A 21,159-nucleotide genomic window follows, 5' to 3' on the forward strand; every position below is an offset into this window, starting at 1 on the left:
ATGCACAATAGACATTATGTATATTATACTATATGTATGTGAGCGTACATCATATACATGCAATGATCTCCACAAAATGAATACAAAAAGGCATCCTGTGTCTCCACAGAAGTGTGTGATCTGTATTAGGTCAATTTCAATGGCTTTGAGGACTCAAAAATGTATGTAAATAAGTAAAAACTGCACATATATGGAAATTCTAAGGCTCATAACATACATGTATGCATATGTTGATATTAGAATGCACATGTAGCAGCATAGTAAAGACATTTTTTAAAAGCCAGATTATTCCTTCTACTTTTTACAACAAAAGTTTAGAAATTACTAAAGTAAAGTTAAAAATAAGTGATGGAAGGGCTATTAGTATATATTTTTGTTGTTTTATTCTTCTGGGAACTTCTGATGCGGAAATTTTGATGGGATTTTGTCCTCTCTGGTCATTCATGCTTAGAGACATAAGCAACCTCAACTTGGTTTTCTGTCATCCTCGCTCCAATAAGAGTCTTGTAGCTCAATTCTAACATCAATCACTTGGACTATAAATCTCTGCAATCGATATGGCCATTTAAATCTCCACCTGCACAAACAACAATCAGGCCTAGAAAATAAGGAGGCTCATAAATCTCCATTGGTGATTAGTAATATTTTAGATCTGTACCAGCAATGTTATAAAGAAAAAAAAAAGGCAAAAAACGCCCAAAGCTAATTCATTAATTAGGATGGATACGCTGACAATCTGTTTAGTTTATACACAGAAAAACAGAAACAGGGCACAGTTAACACTACATGATGTTAGAAGTCAGTGAATTCCCAAAAGCCTGAGGCTTGGAGATATGATATCTTAGTGTACTTATCCTATTGTGAGTGGGAAGGTGTTATCTTCCAGACAAAGAGTAAAGAGGTGGTTTAGAGTTTAGATTTGCCCTTTTTTTTTCTGGCTTACATGAACCAAGAAGCCAACATGGATCAAGACATAGGCAACACCTCCTTGCTGGTTGTCAAAAATGACATTCTGCCTGCTACTGAAACTTGAAATCTGCAGACAGTGCAAAGCATTCAGCAGACTTACCATTTTGGCCCTCCACAATTTTTGTTTGGATGGTTGTTTTTTAGTTAGTGCATGCAGACAACTCCATGTGATGCTCACACAGACCAGTAAGAGACTCTTTCTGTCACTCCAGTGACTTTGGATTAACTATCAAGCCACATCTGAGGCTGCAAATTTTTGTCTGGAGCTATGTGAATCCTCAGGTAAGCAGTTGAATAAGTGGTTTGCTCATGCAATCAGATCAGTCCCTGTGTCCAGAGAGGTCCCGTGTGCAGATTGTGCCCAGCTCTTCAGTCCCCTGTGTACAAAACCCAGGCTGCTGGGGCACCTGCGAGGTTTCAGGAACTGTGTGAGGGGGGAAGGAGCTATGGGAGCAAGTTCCTGCTTCACTGACCTCTTTGGGCTCCACATGTGGGTTTAGAAGACTGTTTTACATGGAGAAGAAGAAGGGATAAGACAAGGTTAACCGCTTTTAAAAGCCTGCTCTGGTGAGACTGAATACACATGTGCATAAAGATTGCAACAGCAGCATATGTCTGTTCATTCAAACTACACAGCAACCTGCTAATTCACACTTGTGGTAAAACCACTGGGAATGTTTGGCTGGGTTGCAAAGCCTGGCCTAATGCTCCCCTCTCACAGAAGGGGTTTTATCCCTTATCTCACCTCTTTATTCAGGCAAAACTCCCTGACTTTTGAGCATCCATGAATTGGCAGACAAAACACAGGTACAGCAGAATGAACCACTGACATCTGCTCTGCAATCACACACCAAGAAAAGGGTTTTTCTTCTGAGGGATCTCTATCATCCAATAACCCTCGTCCTTTTTCTTCATTTCGTGCACACCCTTGCCACCCTATTGGCAGCCCACCCCCCCGCCCCAGCAGCATGACACTCCCCTCAGCTCAGTGGGGCTCATGGCCAGCCAGGATCTTGGCCACCCAGGACACCTGCGGACCAGAAATCTTCCGCAACATTTACAGCTGGGAGGACTCAGTGAGTGAGAAGGGATTGGGGCTTGTTGGATGTCACCCCGGAAGGCTGGAAGAAGTCAGATCTTCCTGCCTCCAGCCCCTGGGCTAACGGCAAGGTCCACAGTGCTGGACAGGCAGAGGAGCACTCCCTTCCTGGAATATGCTACTAGCTGGACAGGATGCATTTGCAAATATAATCATCCACAAATCTCCCCCAGATTAGGTTACAGGACAGCGTTTCGACAGCACGCATTACAGAGCTCCCTGGAAGGCTTGGCTGGTGGATCTGCTGCTCTCTGTGCTCATGACCCATTTTGGCTTTCATCAAGAATCATGACACCAGCTGCCTGGGTCATCTAGGAGGCAGAGAGGGGGAGAGCAACTCTGGGGCTGAAAAGGGAAGTGGGGAGGGAGAAGAGGAGGAGAAGGAGGAGGAGGAGGAAGGGGGAGGATAGAAAGACAGAGCAGGGGAACAGAGTGCGAGCAAGTTGTTTTAGTCCAGTTGTGAAGATTTGAATCCCAGTTCTGAGCTCTCGGCAAAGGCTTGCTGGGATACCTCATTCTCTGTCCTGTGTAAAGGTCTGTGATTGGGGATGTGGTGTGCTCAGTGGGCAGGGCCCCTCCCCTGGGCTGGATCCGCCTCTCTTATCCCCCAGATAAATTACTAGTGTCCTCACTAAATTCCTCGGCTTTCTCGCTCCCTCTTTCTCTCCCTCTCTCACAATCTCCCTCCCTCAGGCACAGGCAAAGCAGGGTTGGGGGGCGGGAGGGCGGGGATCCTTTCTGGACTGGTATCGTGCCTTAGTCCTGGGCAGGGAGGGAAGGGGAGGAAAATACTGGCACCCCTTCTCTCCTACACGGCCTTGAAATAGATTCAAGGAGCTGCTCTTCCTCCCCCCCTCCCCCTTTCCTGCTGGTCGTTTGGCATCTTCCAGACCATGTCCACTGGGTCCCTCAGCGATGTAGAAGATCTGCAGGAGGTGGAGATGCTGGAATGCGATGGCCTGAAAATGGATACTAACAAAGAGTTTGGGGCGTCCACCGAGAGCAACGAGGAGGGATCCAATGGCGAGAATGGCTCCCCTCAGAAGGGGAGAGGGGCCTCGGGCAAGAGGAAAAAAGCTCCCCCCAAGAAGAGCCCTTTAAATGGAGTGAGCCAGGAGGGAAAGCAGGTACAGAGAAATGCTGCCAACGCCAGGGAGAGGGCAAGGATGAGGGTCCTTAGCAAAGCCTTCTCCAGGCTTAAGACCACCCTGCCCTGGGTGCCCCCAGACACCAAACTTTCCAAACTGGACACCTTGAGATTGGCCTCCAGCTACATTGCTCACCTGAGGCAGATCCTGGCCAATGACAAGTATGAAAACGGCTACATCCACCCAGTCAACTTGGTAAGTCAGAGCCCGCTCGGGCCAGGCACTCTTTGCGTGTACATGGGTAGAGGTGGGTGAGAAGCTGGGATGGGGCATGTGCAGGGACAAAATTTCACTGTGCTTCCCACATACAGTCATGTGCCAGTGGGATGGAAAGCAGTAGTGTGTGAGGGAACAGGGTCCCAGCTACCCTCTTGCCCTGTATCCCGCACACCAAGCCTTTTGGGCCCCCTCTGCTGTTCCTAGCCATCCCCTCCAGAAGACAGGCAGGGGCCATGCTGGCCACAAATAGACAGGGGTAGGCTTTATTCTTTACTGCCCCAGAAATGCCTGAGAAACCTCAGAGGGTTGATGGCAGCTTTCTACCTGCAAGTAGGCAGGTACAGGAATTTGGGTAGAAAAGAGTATGTTTGAGGAAGGGCCTAAGCCAAGGACCTGGGATTTATTCTTATCCTGCATCTCTACCATAATGTTTCCTGTCATAATAGTCCCCCCAAGCCCTAACTTTTTAAAGACAGAGCTCTTGGGGCTCTGTGCTCAGCCACTCATGTTTGCTGGGTCCAGGATATTTCTCCTACCAGTGTAAACTGGTGAAGGAGAAGTAAATACAAGTGCGGACTCCCCAGGGAAGGTGTCTGCCCCAGGCACACTCCACAATGCCTCTCCCTAGTCTATGCGGTGTCCTTCCTGCTGCTCCCACCACACACTGAAAGTTTTCCCAAGCAGCCCGGGGTCTCCCAACCATACCCAGCCACCAGAAACATCCGATTTCCAGCTCTAAAAATACATACAAATGATGTAAACCAGGGGCGAGTAAGATCTCCCTGGGCTCTTTTCAGACTTTGTACAGGCTTTACATTACCCACACATGCGGATCCTGATGCCTAAAGGGATCACAGAGGGGATCTGGGGACAATTCACTAGGGTCAGACTCTGCCTTTTGAGCTCTGGACTCTGAGAGAAAGTACATTACCCGCTGTTAGCTGATAAGGGCCTGGGAAATAGTTTGTGATTAAGATAAAAATCCTCAGCGCAACGACATGGGGGAAAAAATGAAGTAAAACAAAACCAACACCCAATACTGATATAACACACACCCCTGCTCCCACACGGAGGCACACCAAAGCATACTCCCCGAGCCGCAGGAGGCCGGGGAGAGTGGCCGGGGACTGCTGGGGCCCCGAGCGGCTCCTGCACCTAGAGAGCGCGGCGGGGTGAGAGGAGGGTTAGGGTCCCCACGCCGGTCACAACCAAGCGCGGGGGCGGCGCGCCTGCGACGGGGTGCCCGAGGCGACTGTGCCGGGGGGATGCAGAATGTACTGAAGCCGGGCGGCTTCCTCCCCACCTCCTTTCTCCGTCCCTCCTGTCGCGGATCAGACGGGCTCCGCCGCCCCGAGGACGCCCGGAGGGACCGCTACGGCTGTGAGGCAAAACGGCATCAGCCGCCGGCAAAAGGCAAAAGATTCCTCGCCGAAGTCAACGGCGACTGCCCCGGCCTGAGCCCCGCTGAGCGCTGCCCGAAGCGGGCTCAGGCGGTGGATGCCGGGCTCGGTCCCCCCGGGCACTCCCGAGCCGGACCCGATGGCAAAATGAGCGTTGCAATTTGCATTTTTCCCTATGTAACCCCCTTCCCACCCGTGTCTTTTCCTGGCTACAGACTTGGCCTTTTATGGTAGCCGGCAAACCCGAGAGTGACCTGAAAGAAGTGGTGAACACAAACCGCTTGTGCGGCCCGACGGCATCTTGAGCCCCGCGGCCGGGCCAGCAGCGTCCGTCCCGGCGCGGCCGGGGAGCGGGCAGGGACCCGCCGCGGCCCCGCCGCTGCCCCGGGCCCCGGGCAGAGCCATGGGGAGAGCCGCTCTCCCGGCGCAAAGGAGACCAAATGTGCCCTAGCAAAGACTCCATCCACCCCGAGAGATCCCGACTCTATTTAACTTTATTAAATGCGTGTACAGTCGAGTGTCCTGCAACCACAGCCTTGCTGGTTCAAGCGCTACTAGAGAAAAGACAGAGATCAAACAAAACCTACCACGCGTGTATCTTTTGTCTGAGACCTGTGAAATATGTAGATGCCTAGAAAAACTGACTTTGACAGTCATCTCTATGAAGTAATTCAACCTAAAGATATACAGATATATTTTCTTCAAGCAGGTTCTGCTCTATTTCTGTGAATAAACCTTCCTTTCTACTGAACACGGAGCGGTGGAAATGTTCGTTTGCGACTCTCGGGCTCGCCGGGGTAAGGACTGCGCCTCCGCTGCCTCCGCCGCTCCCCGAAGCGACAGCGCTGCGGGGATCCTTTCTCTTCTGCCCCGGCCCACGGGAGGTCTGCTTCCCTGGAGCTAGAGACCTGGAGCAAACCCCTGGAGGAGGGGGTGACTAGGCCCGCAGCTCGTCCTCGCTGCGGGAGCCCAGCCCGGCGACCGGGCACGGCGGGAGCCACCCCCGCCGCTCCGATCCGCTCCGCGGGGACAGGAGCAGTGATCTATTGATAAAGTACAGTCGGTCCTCAGTGCTGGGAATTTTTAACTTAAACATCTCTTCTCTATCGATCAGCGCGCCCGCGGGAGATGAGGCTGAGATAAACAGGAGTGCGGGGCGCTCCCCCTGCACCAGCAGCGGCAGCCGGCAGCTGATGCGCCAGATCCCACCACGCTGTTTAATGTTTCAGGGTTATGACCGCACTGTTTACAAGACGTCTTCGGTTATTTATACTGTTATTATTAGCAGAGGGGCTTTAAATTTCCGCCTCACTTGCTCTTTCAATACCATCCCGCGGTTCCGTTTGATACCTGTGTACTTTCTGGCCGAAAGCACGAGAGGGGCAGCAGGGGCTGCAGGGCTGTCCCCCGGACCAAGTCCTCTGTCTCGGTCGGTTGCGGGGGGGGGGCGGTGGCAGGGCCTGAGGCACGGTCACAGGCAGCGCGGGAGCCACAGGTATCCCGCAGGCAGGCGCTAAGCCTCCCCGAGCATCTGTGCAGCCTGGATTGTGTTTATTCTCATCCCCCACTTTTCCCTGAGATAACTGGATGAGGTGGCACGTTCTCCAGGCAACCCAAATTCACCAGTTGGGTTCATGCGTGGGCTAGGCTAGGTTTAATTAAAGCAGCTCACTGCAAGCCGAGGGCTGTGCAAACATCTCGGCCTTCATTATGGAAAGGGCCAGAGCCTGCTGTATAGTCCTAATGGTCTTGAAGGGGGGAGCTGTTTAATTTCACTTTTTCACAGCTTTATCTCCATCCCACACAATTAAAAGCAGACCTCTTCTCCTGGCCTAACCATGTGCAACTTCAATTGTGGTGAGCGGGGCCACACCAGGTGAGACATGCAGTTACACACACAGGATTGACTGACTTTACTGCCAAACACATACCCTGAACAGCCACCACTCTAGCAAAGAGATGAGTAACTCTGGGAAGCACAGCTGAACAGGCTCATCTTTTTGCTACAAGCACTGGGAAATTCAGTGGGAATTGCTAGTCTGTTAAAGGGAGACAGAATAGAGGCCCTTTGCCTTAAGAAAAGTGCAGATGACTCATATGGCAAATGCATATTTTAACTAGTAAATTTACCTCACTGTATTGAAATTAACCACTGGATTTAACCACTCAAAATCTTGACTTCAATCCCTACTAACGCTTGGTCAAGACTCATAGCTAAGTGCTGATTTCCTTCTAGAAAGCAGAAATTGATATTCATAACATTGAATTGAATTCGAAATATTCTAAACCGTGCTTTTTTGCCACCCTGCTTTGCAATGCTTGCTAACTGCACTCAGCATCTTCCCAGCTAATTGAGTTAACCATATGCAGTGTTCATTTGCCACCTGAAATTCATCACTGAAGAAAGAGAAGGGAGAAATACAATAGTACCCCGTGAAATGTGAGGAATACAGCTGTAACCATGTGCCAAAAGCTGCAGGTAAATGGAACGGTAAGAAGAGGCTGTAGACACCATTACTTCTGATGCTGCTCTTCACTTTATCTAGCAGTCTACACTGCAAGCATATTAGGGACTAAACTATTTCTCAAGCATCTTCCACCTTCCTCAGTCCTTTCCTCTGAGCAACCAAAAAAAGGGTAAAAGCAACAAGAGATAAACAAAAGCAACCAGCAATACACAGAAAGGTAAATAACAACTTTTACTGTAAAATAATTAGTAGCTTTATCTCCATTTTGAAGGCAATGAATATATTTTCCAGAGGCATTTTTGTGTCTGGGAACTCTTGGTCCACTGATTTCTTGTGTAAGGGCAGAGATCTAACGGTGTTGGCATTTGGCTTCAACAGCCCAACTTTCTTAGATGAATTAAGAGTTCTACCACATATCTGAGGAGAACAAGTGAAATTATTCCACCCTGCTGATGAGTGCAATTTTACTGCAAAATATTTTCAAACAAAAAATGTATGCCTAATCTGACTGAAGCAACTCATGATTTTGAAAGGAACTTGCAAATGTGCTAAGGAAAACAGGGAATAGGTTTAAATATTGATGTTAATGATTTTAAAGAAAATATTTTGTTTTCTTTCTTGCTTTTATGTATAAAGTGATGCATTTTCATATTTATCAAATTATACTCCTTCTCCACCTGGAGACACAGTTGATTTGGTTTATCTTTCTGTATCTACATGGATGTAGATGCAGCTGTGTGAGTGTCTGTATACATTCCCTCCTAATAATATTTCAACTCATTGCCTGATTTCAGCTGGATTTGACAGAGGTCTCAAAGATAACTAAGTTACTATAATTTTTCATTTTTCTGTGAAAACAGGCAGCTCAGTAGAGAACAGAAAAAATCTTTAAATTCTGAATTTAATTTCAACATAAACTCAGCCTTTATTAGATTCCAAAGCATACAGAGCAGAATGCCAGTTGCAGATGAAGCTCCAAACACTGCTTCAATCACAGGATACAAGTTCACAGAAAACTTGCTTATGGATCTATGTGTTTTAGACAAGAACTCTAGAAAAAGTTTAGTCCTATTTGATTTTAATACTATTATTCTTTCTTTTTTTTTTTTTTTTTTTTTTTGTTGTTGTTGTTGTTTGGAAGGAAGGAAACCGAGTATCACCCTGCTATTTCATGACCATTTTTCAGTTCAGCTAGAGACTAGCAAAATCCTTTATTTTCAGTGCTGCACTCAGTGCTTGGGCTCCTGGGTTTGGTGGTGACATTGTACTGCTTTGCAGCAGTTTTCACAGTCTGTAAGGTCTTTAGGAGCAAGAATTTTTCCATCCATTACAGAAAATACATTTCAGGCTTATCTTATCCTCTCTCTGGGATGGAAATCTGCCATCCTGAAACATCAGCATAGCAAGAAGCCCACTTTGCAGACACCTGCAAATGCCTTGCTGTCCTGGGCACTGGCTGGGGCAGCGAGGTCACGGCGATGATCATGTCCCCAAGCTGCAAAGTGCATAAGGAGAACATGGGCAATATTGCTTATTCTTTAAAGTGCCTCCAAGGTCAAAATTCCCAGCTCACCTCAGAAACTAAAAGACATAGAAAATCTGTGTGGTTTCTTCTGTAGGGAAGCTGGTTTGAATCCTGGATATAATGACTGGATCACAAGCACAGGTTGGTTTTGGTAACCCCACAGTCGGTAACCCCACAGTTGTGTCTGCCTGAAAAAATATGTTTCTTTGTTAACAAATTGCATATATTTTTCAAAAATACATTTTTCAAAATTTTCAAAATTTTCAAAATTTCAAAATTTTTCAAAAAAGGCAATTTTTGCTGAAACCCTATTGTCATTACCATTGATAATTATTACTAGTAAAAAAAATAAAATATGGAAAAGACATCTAATTGCAGGTAATAAGCTTTTTAAAAGAGAACAAATCTTATATATATATGGTGTACAAGTGGAGGGTATAATCTGATATAATTGCAGGGTATTTCTAATTTTTATCTGGATATCTGAATTTAGATTAGAACTCATGGTCTCACAAAAGGGACTGACAAAAGAAATTTCAATGACACTGAAGTGAATTTCAATTTCAATGGAACAAAACTGAAATTTGTGGCAGCAAAAAAGAGCATTCTGTAATTTCCATTTATACACACCTGGAAAAACCGCCATACAGAATTTCTCCTGACAGCCAGAGACTCAAATTGTTCATGTCCGTTGCTGGCCCATTTAGCACTGACTACTCCTGCATTAAGGCTGTGCTGTCAAATGCAGGCCCATAGGGTAAATATAACCTTGTGCTCACTATTCAGCCATTAATTGCTTCATGCTCTTCAGCCCAGCATACTTTATGGATGGGAAGTGGCACAACCAGTAATAATGGCACTTTTTTGTCTATACTGCTGCAAAGCTACTGATGTGCTATGGCTTTGTGAATTTCTGCAACCCTGAGAAGATGTCATAGGTCTGACCTAAAAGCTATGCTTTGGGAGGGATGGGAAAAAGCCACGTGTTACCTTTGCAAGGATTGCTGCCAGCAGACTCCAAACTCAGCAAAGTTCTGCAAGTAACTGATTTTTCTTCAGTTCACTTCAGACACTGGTGCCTCTGAGTATAAAACCAGCTTTGAGTAGGCCTAGGCATGCAGTCATCCCATTTCCGAAATGTGGCGTGGACATACCCTAGGGTCACAACAGCCCAGAGATGACGCATTTTCTTGCCTTAGTATTTTGCCCTTAAACTGAAACTTGTAAACAGATGAAATGTGTTTTCAAGCCAATGCGCATGTATGCAAACAGCTATGCAGTCCTTACATAGGGAGTGGAAAGATCAAAACTTCCTTGCAAGGAGAAAAAAGATCATAACAAAAGTAGGAGAATAAAAACCAATGCAAATCCTTCCTTCACTTTAAATTTTAAGATGTACTTTTCCTTCAGCAAACTAAAAAACCCAACCCTTATTTAGACCTCAGGCTACTGTGTTAACTGTAAGACCATATCTGACTGTAAATATGGCTTATCTGCACTCTCAAGTTTTTTCTCAGTTGTTTACATACTGTTTAAGAAACAAGAATCAGAAACACTAGGGAAAGAAAGGAAGGGTACAGCTATACAGCCAGGAGACAAGAAGAAAGGGGGGGAAATGCAAAAATTAATTCCTCTTCCTGTGACTACGATAGCTTAGTCCTTGCAACAGGAGGGTTGGGGAAGGGAGGAACTATCAGCAGCTCCATCACAGATGGGTGGAGCCAGACCACCAGGGAGATGGAAACCAAGAGGTTGAGAGCTGCAGCTGCCTTTTCTGGGAGGAACATCTGTGAAAGCCTGCACAGCAGCAGCAGAGGAAGAGGAGTGGGCACTGGCAGCAAACGCTCCCAGGGATGCGCTCACACAGATAACCGTCCCACTGGATGGTTTCCCAGGCTGCCGCAGTGGCACTTCCCTCCCCTGTCAGGGAAGAGGCAAAGACCATCATGTGTGACAAGCAATTGAAGTGTCAGCACGGCCTCTCGCTTCAGCATCCTATTTCCTGTGATGCTTTTCGATGGTTGAGCTAAGCAGAATGGGAACAGTTCTTCCTCACTAATAACACACAGTTTTGTTTCTTACATAGGGACTTTTATACTGTTGGCAACTCAAAGCCAATACAGAAAGTACACAGAAGACAGGAGTTACCTTTCGGCATTTGGCCGTCCTCTCATGACCAAATGTTTTTCTATAGGAGGCCACTATCACTATACAGATGGGAAGAGGCACAGAGCTGACAAATGACTGGCTGAAGGTTCACATGTAAACCTGGAAAAGGCTTAGGGCACCAGCTCTTCTGATGCACAAACCCATGAGCTGTTCTGGTAGGCACGCTGAAATCACCAGGCATCTTTGCTATCCTGCAAAGAATAGGAATCAGACAGTTGTCAGGAGGGATCCTCTAAGGCTGTATCTATGTCTACACCTACACTTGCTAGAATAGATAAACCAGGCTATTGACCATGCTCTGGCTCCAACAGTCGGTGCTGTGGCTGAGGTCACATCCACACATACTTGTGTTTTATTCCACTCTCACCAAAAGGTAAGAACAGTCCCTGGCATACACTACTCCAAAGCATGCTTGGATACTTTCTGGGAGAAAGTCAGACAGGCCAAAGGTGTAGCAAGGACCTTAATGAAACCCAAGCACTATGAAAAATAAGCCTTGGCCTTATTTTATTTATCAGTCTTACTGCAGCCTTAGAAGCTACAGCAATAAAGATACTCAATGCCTTTTGTCTCACCCCAGCCTCATGCTCTTCTCACTTGTTTTCTACATCAACCTGCTTTCCTTTATGGGCCAAATTCTTTATGGGAACCCTCTTTGTTATTTGTATCTTGTAACTAATTTATATGAAGACTAAAGGTCACTAAAAGTAAGAGACCAAGTTCAAGAACAAACATAACATGAGATTTAAACAACATTATATCCTAAATTATGACATTGAAAACCTCTGTTTATTTGTTACCCACTCTATTAAGCTTTACAGTACCTTTTCTACCCGAGTTGTTTGTTAGTTCCCTGACACCAAAATTTGACATATGTCCTCAGAGTATCTCTTTCTCACCACTGCCAATTAGCATCATGTTAACCTTGTGCCAAGATCTGAAATGGAGTCCATTTCTACTTAAGTCCATGGGAAGGATTCAGACAGTCAGTAGGTGCTGTTTGTACCTGCTTAATATCTTTCTGCTGGGGTAGGAAGCAAGCTGGGCAGGGCAAGCCAAGGCCAACACCCTCAGTTTGGCTACAGGTAGACATAGCATGGCAGGGAGACTGCTGAGGAACCAACATTACTATCTTCCCCCAAAATTTCTCTCTCATTTCCCTCACACTCAGCCTTCTGATTCTATCTTCACCGTGCTTCTCTGTTACTTCCAACGAAAGTTGGTATGCATCATCTGTAAATACCATTAAGTTGTAGAGGCTGAAACTACAGATATGTACTAAATTATTGCAAAGTTTACTAACAAAAAGCCTCATTCTGATAATTTGACTTTTATTTTGAGGTACTTGAACACCATTTTCTTAATATGCTTATGCTATATTAAATAGTATATCTAGCAATATACATTACACAATATATACATACGCACACTATGTAATATATATACACTATATATACACTATATAAAAATGTGGCATAAATATTTACATACTATACAGTAACTATATTTATCTTTTCTGTAAACACAAATATATAAATAATACATATTATGAAATTAAACAGAATGTTTGAATATTGTGGAGCTGGTTTAAGTGCCACTTACAGCAGGCAGGTAACAGTTTCACAGTGCTGGCATACTGTACATCATCAGAGAGGTGTGAGAAGCCAAATCTGAGTTTCCTGTTTCACCTGATAAACTAAGCCCTCAAGTGAAGGATTCCCTCCCTGACTGATCTCCTGCCACAGGTTTAAGCTCATTCTCTGATGGCTGTCAGCTTGGGAGATGTCCTATAATTAACCTGCAGTATCATATGCATGCAGCTGGTGAACATTTCACACAAGGTCATTTCTATAGAATGTTTGTGACACAGGTTGCTCCTAGGTGCTTCCTCTTAACACACAAATATGCAATCCAATCTTCTGCATGGATCCTACAGTAGTTAAGTTGCAGCTGTTTAAAACTCTTCATCTAGACTTTGCTGTGAGCTGCCTCAAGGAGCCATCCGGCTTTCTTCTCTCCCCCCTACGGCTTCCCACAGTCTACCTTGCACAGGATTTTAGCTGACTGAAAGTTAATTCTGTAAAAACAGAAAAACCCAGATAACCAAGCATTTGCTTCAGTTTGATGAGCACCTTTTTTTAAAAAAAAGAAACCTGCAGTTACAAATGAATAACAACATAATGAAGTTGCATCTTTGTTCACACTCATTCCTATAATTACTTAACAAAAAAATGTTCAGTGTCCTAAAGTTCAGTTATCCTTATTTTTCCAGCACTAGTACTGATGGTCCCAAGCAGCCCATGATTACATGCTGCAGAACGTTCAAGCACAGGAAACACCTTCCCCACACCTCCATCTCCTCTTTACTTCCCAAACAAAAGATTGAGAAACGAAGGCATAGGAAAATTAAATCACACAGTATGGAAGTGACAGTGTCAGAAATGGCATCTGTACCTTCCCTGTCTGATGTCAGCACAGCATTTGATAACTTAGAACAAGCAACAGCAAGAGGCAGATGAGGACAGTTCCTGCAGGTGGGAAATCCTTAGCATCTCAGTCCTACTAGTGGAGAAAGCCACAGAGCCAAGTTGGAGTTGCACAGAGGAATGAAGACCAGGAAGGAGAGCACATAAGGACAGGATAACCAGTTTTATAACTATATAGATGTAGAATAAAATTGCAGGCACAACTTATAAACTTACAAGTCAAATTAGGTAGGTGCCCAATCACCTTATTTGCATTCCATGTTAATGTGATCATAACTACTTGCTTACATTTGCACATTTTCCAAATATATATTTAAAGATGCAATCTTCAGAACATGTCCTAGTCTAAACAGGAAAAGCTCAGGCTGACAAAGCAGTCAAAACTTTGAAATGGTAAGGGTTCATCTCTTCATCAGTAAAAATAATTTTCATAATATCCAATGATGACTGAGCATTTCTGAGAAATACGTGCTAGAAAAAGTTATACCCAGAAAAGAGCAAGCACGTGGAGACTGACAGTGGATGTGTACGTGCTAGCAGACATTTTGTTTTGAATTTCTGTAGACCTTTAAGGTTATGCTGAAAAAACACAAGCTCAGAATTCAAGCAAAATCAGGGTTATAAAGCTTTTCTTCATAACTTGTCTATGTGATCAGCTATTCAGAGAAAAATAAATTAGAATCTGTTGTGATACTGCCATACAGAACCTGAAAGAACTGTCAGAAAAGACATCAAACAATCTACCCCACTGTGGCTGTGTTAATTGTAATAACTCAAGAGCCTTTAGGCTGAATCCTATAAAGCACAAAATCAGCCTTAAGGCTCTCTGTAAAAATGCTGGAGATCCCGTGCAGAGTTACTGAACTACGGTAAATTCAGAATCCTGGTTTCGAAAAACTCGCCTCGCTTGACCATCTTCATCTGAAGGCGGTAGGTCTGTGTCTGTAAGAAGCCGCGGGGTGGCGGTGCTGTCGCACGCCGGTGTGCAGCCAGGCTGCTAACAGAGAAGCAAAACCGGCTTTAACCATACTGTCACTGATGTACTCGCGGCTGATTTAAAGTGAGAACTTGAAATAAATATTCTTGACATGTGAACCTAGTAATGCATTTCAAGGATTAAGCTGAATCTAGCAGAGGAAAATATGCCAGCTCTGAAGACTTCAAAATTTAAATTTCATAACCGTTCCCTCTATCCTAATTAAAGCTATTCTGCTACCACATCACACAAGGAAAGTACATAATTACAGATCCTCAGTTACAGGAAATTGTCAATACAGTGAATATTCTGCAGTACATCCATATAAATATACATATATATACTTTTCATGTGAAGACCAACGTGTCTTTCTAAACCTAAAGTCTACTTGACAACTTTATTTCATTCTTCAGTCTGGGTGGTGAGTCCTTAATGGGCCACTCATTTGTTTCTGGGCTCCCATGTGAAGCACAGCAGCTTTTCCAAGAGAAAATATAAATGTAGCTTGAAAGGTAGTTCATCATAGGCTCAACTCCCTACAGATTGCATAGGTGGGACCGTGCCAAATTTGGAGGAATGTCTTGGACAGAAAGAACCAGTGCCATCCCAGGCACCCCCTCTGTGCCTGCACGTCCCCTTCTGTCTCTCCTCTAAGTGTGCACCATGCTTAGAGGTTCACTTTGCAAAGATGAAACAATCTGCATATTTAAAGAGTGCAAAGCAGCAGTCTTACTTAAGTCTGCAAAAAAAAGAACTGAGGGCCACACAATCCTCCTTATGGGACTTGGGCATATTTGAGACTTCGCAGTCACTAGCTCCTATCTTTGTCTCACTTGGAGTGAGTAGTCTGCTCACACACCAAGGTCCTACAGTTTACTGCTGTGAACTATTCCTTCAGTATCAAACAACGTTGCTTCAAATTAAAAAAAAAAATCTTCATTTGTGAAACAAGAGGCAGCGACCAGAGTCTTGCTGCAGTGCAACATGCACATATGCAGCAGCAACACTGGCAGCACGCTGTTATTCTGAGTCCTAACTAATGACTGCTGAGTTGTGTCAGATCAATGCACAGGGAGTGCGCGTGGAGCAGCCAAGGCAGTGATTAGGGGGGCTGCAGGAAGCTGAAAAGGTGCAAAGTGCCCTCCTAGGAGCACCTGGTATGTGGTACGTTCACAATGCCTGATGTGCAGACTGCATCACATCCCCAGCGGTTTCGCTGGCAAAGGCACTGCCTTGGAGAACGTGGTCGTGATGAAGCCTTTTATCAGTCGGACAAAAGTTTTAGGACAAGAGACAACGGGCAGAAATTGATGCACAAGATGTTCCACCTGAACATGAGGAAGAACTTCTTTACTGTGCAGGTGACCGAGCACTGGAACAGATTGCCCAGAGATGTTGTGGAGGCTCCCTCACTGGAGATATTCAAGAACCGTCTGGACGTAGTCCTGTGCCATGTGCTCTGGGATGACCCTGCCTGAGCAGGAAGGTTGGGCCAGATGACCCTCTGTGGTCCCTTCCAGCCTACCCGGCTCTATGACTCCGTGCCCCACCGCGCCGCACGGCCCGTCCCGGGCTGTGCCGCCGCTCCGTGGGCGGCGGACGGCAGCGGAAGCGCAGCCTCCGCCCTGCCTGCTCCCCTCCCTCCCGCCGCCGTGACTTCCGGCGGCCGCTCTAGCCGCGCCGCGTCTATGCCCGCGGCGCCGGGGAATGTTTATTGTCGCGGGGAGTCGGCCCAGCACCCTCAACGCCGCCGGGCGACCGGCACCCACCGACCGGCACCGCGCCCCGCCCCGTCCTGCCCTGCCCCGACCGCCGCCCGGCCGCCCGCCCGCACGGTAACGGCCGCCGACGGGCCGCGCTCCTCCTCCTCGTCCCCCGCCTCCTCGCCGCCGCCTCGGGTCTGCGGGCCCGGCCCGCCGGGACCTGCCGCCGCCGCTGGACCCTCGCGTCCCACCCCTGCCCAGCCGAGGGGAGGGAGGTGGCGCGGGGCCTCCCCCGCCTCGCCGAGGCCCTGCTGGCGCCTCCCGCCGCGGTACCGATCGCGCCCGGGGCGGGGTGTGTGCGCGGCTCGGCCGCCGTGCCGGGGAGGGGAGGGAAGGGGCAGGGCATGCCCGCGGGGACCGGCCCGTTCCCCGCGGCCCGGGGGCTGCCCGGGGGGCACCGGCGGCCCAGCGCCCGGCCCCGGGGGCGTTGTGGCGGCCCGGTCCCCGCGGGCGCGGCGGCGGCGGCGCTGCCCCAGGTCAGGAGCGCCTGCAGCAACCGGCGGGGGCCGAGCGGCGGGGCCCGGCGTGGCCAGGCCGCCCCTCCGCCTGCGCTTTGTTCGCGCCCTACCGGCCCAAGAAGTTTGGGGCCGGGGTGGAAGGGGAAGAAGGAATAGTTGTTAACCGGAGCGTTGGGGCGCTGGTGCATGTAGGGCTTTGAGTGAGGCTCCCAGCAGCGAGAATGAGAAGGCTGCTCGTGTTTCCTCAGTTGAGATGCGCAAATGGGAAATGGGAGGGGGATGAGAGGCTTACCCGTTGTCTTAAAATATTTTGCTACAGCTAAACTGTTCTTACGGTTTTTCATCAAGTTGGAATGGCCAGGGAACCTATTGGTTCAGACTTTTGTCATACTTAGGATGATTTTCCATGTATTATAAAGACTGAAAGGATTCTTTTTAATGTTTGGCAATCAAGTATTACTGGATGTTCGAAGGGAAAGATGGCACAAACTTCGGATCAAGTGAATCTTGCCTTGAATATGAATGAGCCTTTTTGATGAAAGAAAGACTTGAGGAAAATAGCCTGTTATGAATTATTTTAAAATGTACTTTCTTGTCTTGCTCTGTAAAGTGGCTTTATTCTTACGACTGGATTTGTGTTGGAAGACTCCAGGTCCATGGAGATTCAGTAGTCTTATCCAAGACATTTGACAGCAGGATTGAGGTCCTACTTGCTTGTGGTATAGCTGATATCTTCATTCTACACATTGATCTAATAGAACAAATCCCTACTTTGACACTGGCTTTGCGCGTATTTGAAAATTTTCTCCCACCAAATATAATTGTTTCTTTCTGTAGGAAATAGTCATGACTCTGCAAATCCTGAAAGGTGAGAATAGTAGCTTCAAGATGGCCTTTTGCTTTAGGCACAATTTAATTTGCCACTGCAACAGAAAGTAGAAGCATGCCCCACTAGCTCAGTGGCTGTAACTAAGAAAGTTGTTTGGACTGGAGGATTTTCTGTACAGACAGTAGTAGCTAGCTATGTTGCTCTCAGTTCCGGGGAGTCATTCACCTGCCACTGTGACCATATCGTGTCTAAGAATTTGGGTAGATTTCAGAGGTCTGTCACCTCTGGTGTTTCCTGTGGACTTGTTTAACAAGGGGCTGAACACAACTCTTTAAAATTACACCTTCAGAGAAAGGATATAATTGATTCTCCCCATTCCTGATAGGCTTTATTTTTTGCACTCTCCGTTCTCATATGGAAGCATCATAAGTTCATGTTAACTTCTTCAGAGATGCTTTTCAGGCATGAGCTTGAAAATGCCTACTGACATGATGATGACCAATATCCCTTCAGCCGCTCTGTTGGAATTGTTTGTGGAGTTGGTCAGTTGGTGAACTGCTTTGGAGCAAGGTTAAAAATAACCAGTAGAAATTGCTTATACTTAGACTTCTGGTGAAAAAGGTGTTTATTAAACTGTTCTGGCATTAATGTAACCATTATTAGACATCCACCATATACCTTTATAGCGCTGAGTTTCTTGGATCAAAGGTAGTCAAAAGCTTAAAATAATACTTTGTTTATATACCCCATCCCAAGTGCCTTTCCTTTCTCTTTGATGCTGGTGCTGTGGTTGGTTTGGAACTTTTTGAAGACAGAGAGTGCTGGCTTTTTTTAGATTGTAAGATTTCAGTGCAGAGTGTTTTGTCTTCATGTGTGTTTATAGAATATCTAAAATAGTATAGCTGTGTTTCTAACAAGGGAGGTAAGGGTAATGCTTTAAGAACTTGAGTGTTCATTCCTTCCTGCAAAGTATTTCTTATTCTGGGAAGTTTCTCTGGTTTCAGTATAGCTTTTGTGGTTCTTTTTCTTTTTAAGTTCATTATCATGCTTAACCTATCTATATTTTTTTCATTCCTATTAGGGTAATATTCCTAAAATTTAAAAGAACAATCTTTTAAAATTTTCCTGATAAAATAATACAAACATCTTCAGAGATGTATTAAGCTTTTTTCTCTGTTGTGGTAGATTGTGTTACCCTGGTGCGAGACAACTTGAAATCAAAGTTGGCTAGTTTCTTGTGCTGGAGAAAATTGAACGAAGAACATAATTTAAAAGAAATGCTGTATGTACAGACTAATTATTTCATGTTCAAACTTAACCTATTGTTAAATTAGCATTAACTGGCAAAACATTTTAGAAATGAGATTTAGGCTGCCAAAATTCTACAGTTCAGATGAGATAACCTTTGGGCAAAATTAATGAACAAAACCTAAGCTGAACTCAATAAAATCAACTTAAGCATTTGCAAATCCAGAACTGGAAAGAACCAGATATTTGGTTTCTACTCAGCCTCTCTGTTCTACAAGTGTAACTTCATCAATATGGAATAGAAACAGGCTTATACGTAAGGTGCAATATTTTCCCCATTTTGCAGATAAGATACAGAAATGCAAAAATTCAAGTTTTGGGAAATAACAGTCAGGCTAGTGTGTATGAATAGCAGAGAATACAAGAGAAAACTGGGAAAGAGGAGGATCAAAATGTTGTTTAGAATTCCTTTGTTCTATCTGATCATGCTGTTGGAGATACATATAATTAGGAACAACTTTCTTTCTTAAACATGTTACACATTTTTGTAATTTTTTTTTTTAGTGTAGTCTATGTATTTTTACTTTTTAAAACCATTTAACTCGCTTTTGCTCTTATGGTTTCTATGAATTTTAATTTCTTTGAGGCTTACCAAAGAAAGGTAGCAGGATATCTTCTCTCTAGATTTTTTTTTTCCTTTGTTGTAAGTGCAGTGTGAGACATTAAAATGTCAAAGGTTGTGATAGGTTATGCTTGTTCACTGCTCGGACACAAGTATCCAAGCCTAGTAATATTTTTGTTTACCCAATGGTTCTAAACTGTGCCTTGGAAGTGGTTACCATTACATTTCTATACTAAATAGGAATGGATGTGTTCAAAATCATTGACACTTAGATTCATGTTCTCAAAGAACACAGGTAGTATTTAACAGCAGCAAATAGGGAGTTTTATCCATACAAATTAGAAAAACTCGGTAATTAACATTTTCAGTATTTGAGTGAAAAGTTTTAACAATGAAACGCTGCTGTTAGATCACGTAGACATTTTCATTTTTACACTGTATTCAAATACTGTTTTTATAACAAGTCATGCCCCTTTTTAACTGAATGTCACAAATCATAGTCTAGAATATTAGCAAGAGGTCTAATAAAATTTCAAATTAAAAAGGTTCTCCCTAAATATCTGTTATCTTGTGCTTTCAGAACATGGCTCATGAAAATGGGGGCACACCACTGTAATGTGTGTAATTTTCTCCCATTAAGATCTGTGCAAGGAGATTGTACTTCTAAGCAAGATAGATTGTAATTGCTGAAAACATCCTTACTGATGGCTCCACAGGCACCTCTTCTCCTGTAGAACCCCCTTTAATAACAGAACTTTTCCTTTTAAATTGTAATTTTCCTCTCTTTTCAACCACTTTTTCCTTTGTTCTGAATGAGCATGTTCTCCCTGGATCTTTTTAAGATAGTCCATCAAGGGTTGTACGGGGACATTATCATATGGTACTATGGTTTGCTTAGATGTTAGCAACCTTTCGGGGGTGTTATGCATGATGGTGGTATTCTTTAAGAACATAGAGATTGAGTGTGCCAGTAGACACTTGCTGATAATTTGGAGATGCTGGTGATTGGAGGTATCTTGTTGACAATCTTTCCTGAGTTCCAGTAAATGAACTCTGCAGGAGCCAGGAGTTGGAGCCAGGGTGGAAAACAAATGCCTCTCTGAAGATGCCACAGGTTCCAGCTTTGTGCTGGCTCTGCCTGCATGCCATTCAAAATCTGCACATATGCTATCTTTGGATCTGGTGCCATAAATTACTTGCCCAATCTGTAGTAGTCCATCAAAACCAGATGGAATAATTAATTTCTGATTTTGAGGATTCATATAATTTTTCGTTCAATAAAGAAAGGATCTGGGAATACTAGTTAGTTACTGTTTGTTCTCTTCTTTATCTGTATTCTCTTCATCCCCACACAGAGCCTTTGGTTTTTCTGTTTTTCTATTGCTATTTCTTAATCTCTTTTCTGTATTAGCACCCATCTTGCTTTTTCTGACATTGGACAAGCCAGCAGTTCCAGAATAATTCTTTCAGCAGGGAACAAGCTGCAGAGTAGAAGCAGCAACTACCACAGCAGTTAACCAAGTACATCATGAACATCTGCCTTGTAGTTTGTCACGTCAGTATTGTCAGTGAGCGGTAGTCAAAGATGCACCTTACGTGAGTTCTCAGAGACTATGGCGTGATGTTTTGGAAGTTGTAGTCAGATGAAAATACTGATTGTAACATTAATTTTGTATCTTAAAGATTTCTGATATAGAATGCAAGACTGAAAATTTTAAAGTTAGATAAATGCTTTACAATCTGTTATCTATATTATTTTTCTTAATGAATAGTCTCCTGC

The 21,159-nt window shown here is 45.0% G+C and overlaps 1 protein-coding gene and 1 long non-coding RNA gene across 3 annotated transcripts; one reads left to right on the forward strand and one right to left on the reverse strand.

Annotated features, from left to right (window-relative positions):
• Nucleotides 1–2,475: 2,475 nt before the first annotated feature.
• Nucleotides 2,476–5,662, forward strand: TCF21 (transcription factor 21). Of its 2 annotated transcripts, XM_017829659.1 has the most exons (3): nucleotides 2,476–2,602; nucleotides 2,959–3,411; nucleotides 5,051–5,662. In XM_017829659.1, the coding sequence occupies exons 2-3, from the start codon at nucleotides 2,962–2,964 to the stop codon at nucleotides 5,138–5,140; spliced, it is 540 nt and encodes a 179-aa protein (XP_017685148.1). In that variant the 5' UTR covers nucleotides 2,476–2,602; nucleotides 2,959–2,961; the 3' UTR covers nucleotides 5,141–5,662. The 2 variants fall into 2 exon arrangements, with proteins under 2 accessions (XP_017685148.1, XP_017685147.1); XM_017829658.1 differs by lacking the exon at nucleotides 2,476–2,602 and having other exon boundaries at nucleotides 2,619–3,411.
• A 1,800-nt stretch (nucleotides 5,663–7,462) lies between these two features.
• Nucleotides 7,463–12,300, reverse strand: LOC108504546. Its single transcript, XR_001877165.1, has 3 exons — nucleotides 10,977–12,300; nucleotides 9,819–9,983; nucleotides 7,463–9,016 (listed from the first exon to the last, which is right to left on the reverse strand). It is a non-coding gene; the product is annotated as an uncharacterized LOC108504546 (long non-coding RNA).
• Between the last annotated feature and the right edge of the window lie 8,859 nt (nucleotides 12,301–21,159).

Source organism: Lepidothrix coronata, unplaced genomic scaffold, assembly GCF_001604755.1.
Source record: "Lepidothrix coronata isolate B3197 unplaced genomic scaffold, Lepidothrix_coronata-1.0 Scaffold167, whole genome shotgun sequence".
NCBI lineage: Eukaryota > Metazoa > Chordata > Aves > Passeriformes > Pipridae > Lepidothrix > Lepidothrix coronata.

What these genes read in the sequence shown, in the direction of transcription:
- TCF21 (XM_017829659.1), top strand. Translation starts at nt 2,962, where the DNA reads ATGTCCACTGGGTCCCTCAGCGATGTAGAAGATCTGCAGGAGGTGGAG. An exon ending in ACATCCACCCAGTCAACTTG is followed by an intron (nt 3,412 to 5,050) that starts GTAAGTCAGAGC and finishes TCCTGGCTACAG; the next exon opens with ACTTGGCCTTTTATGGTAGC.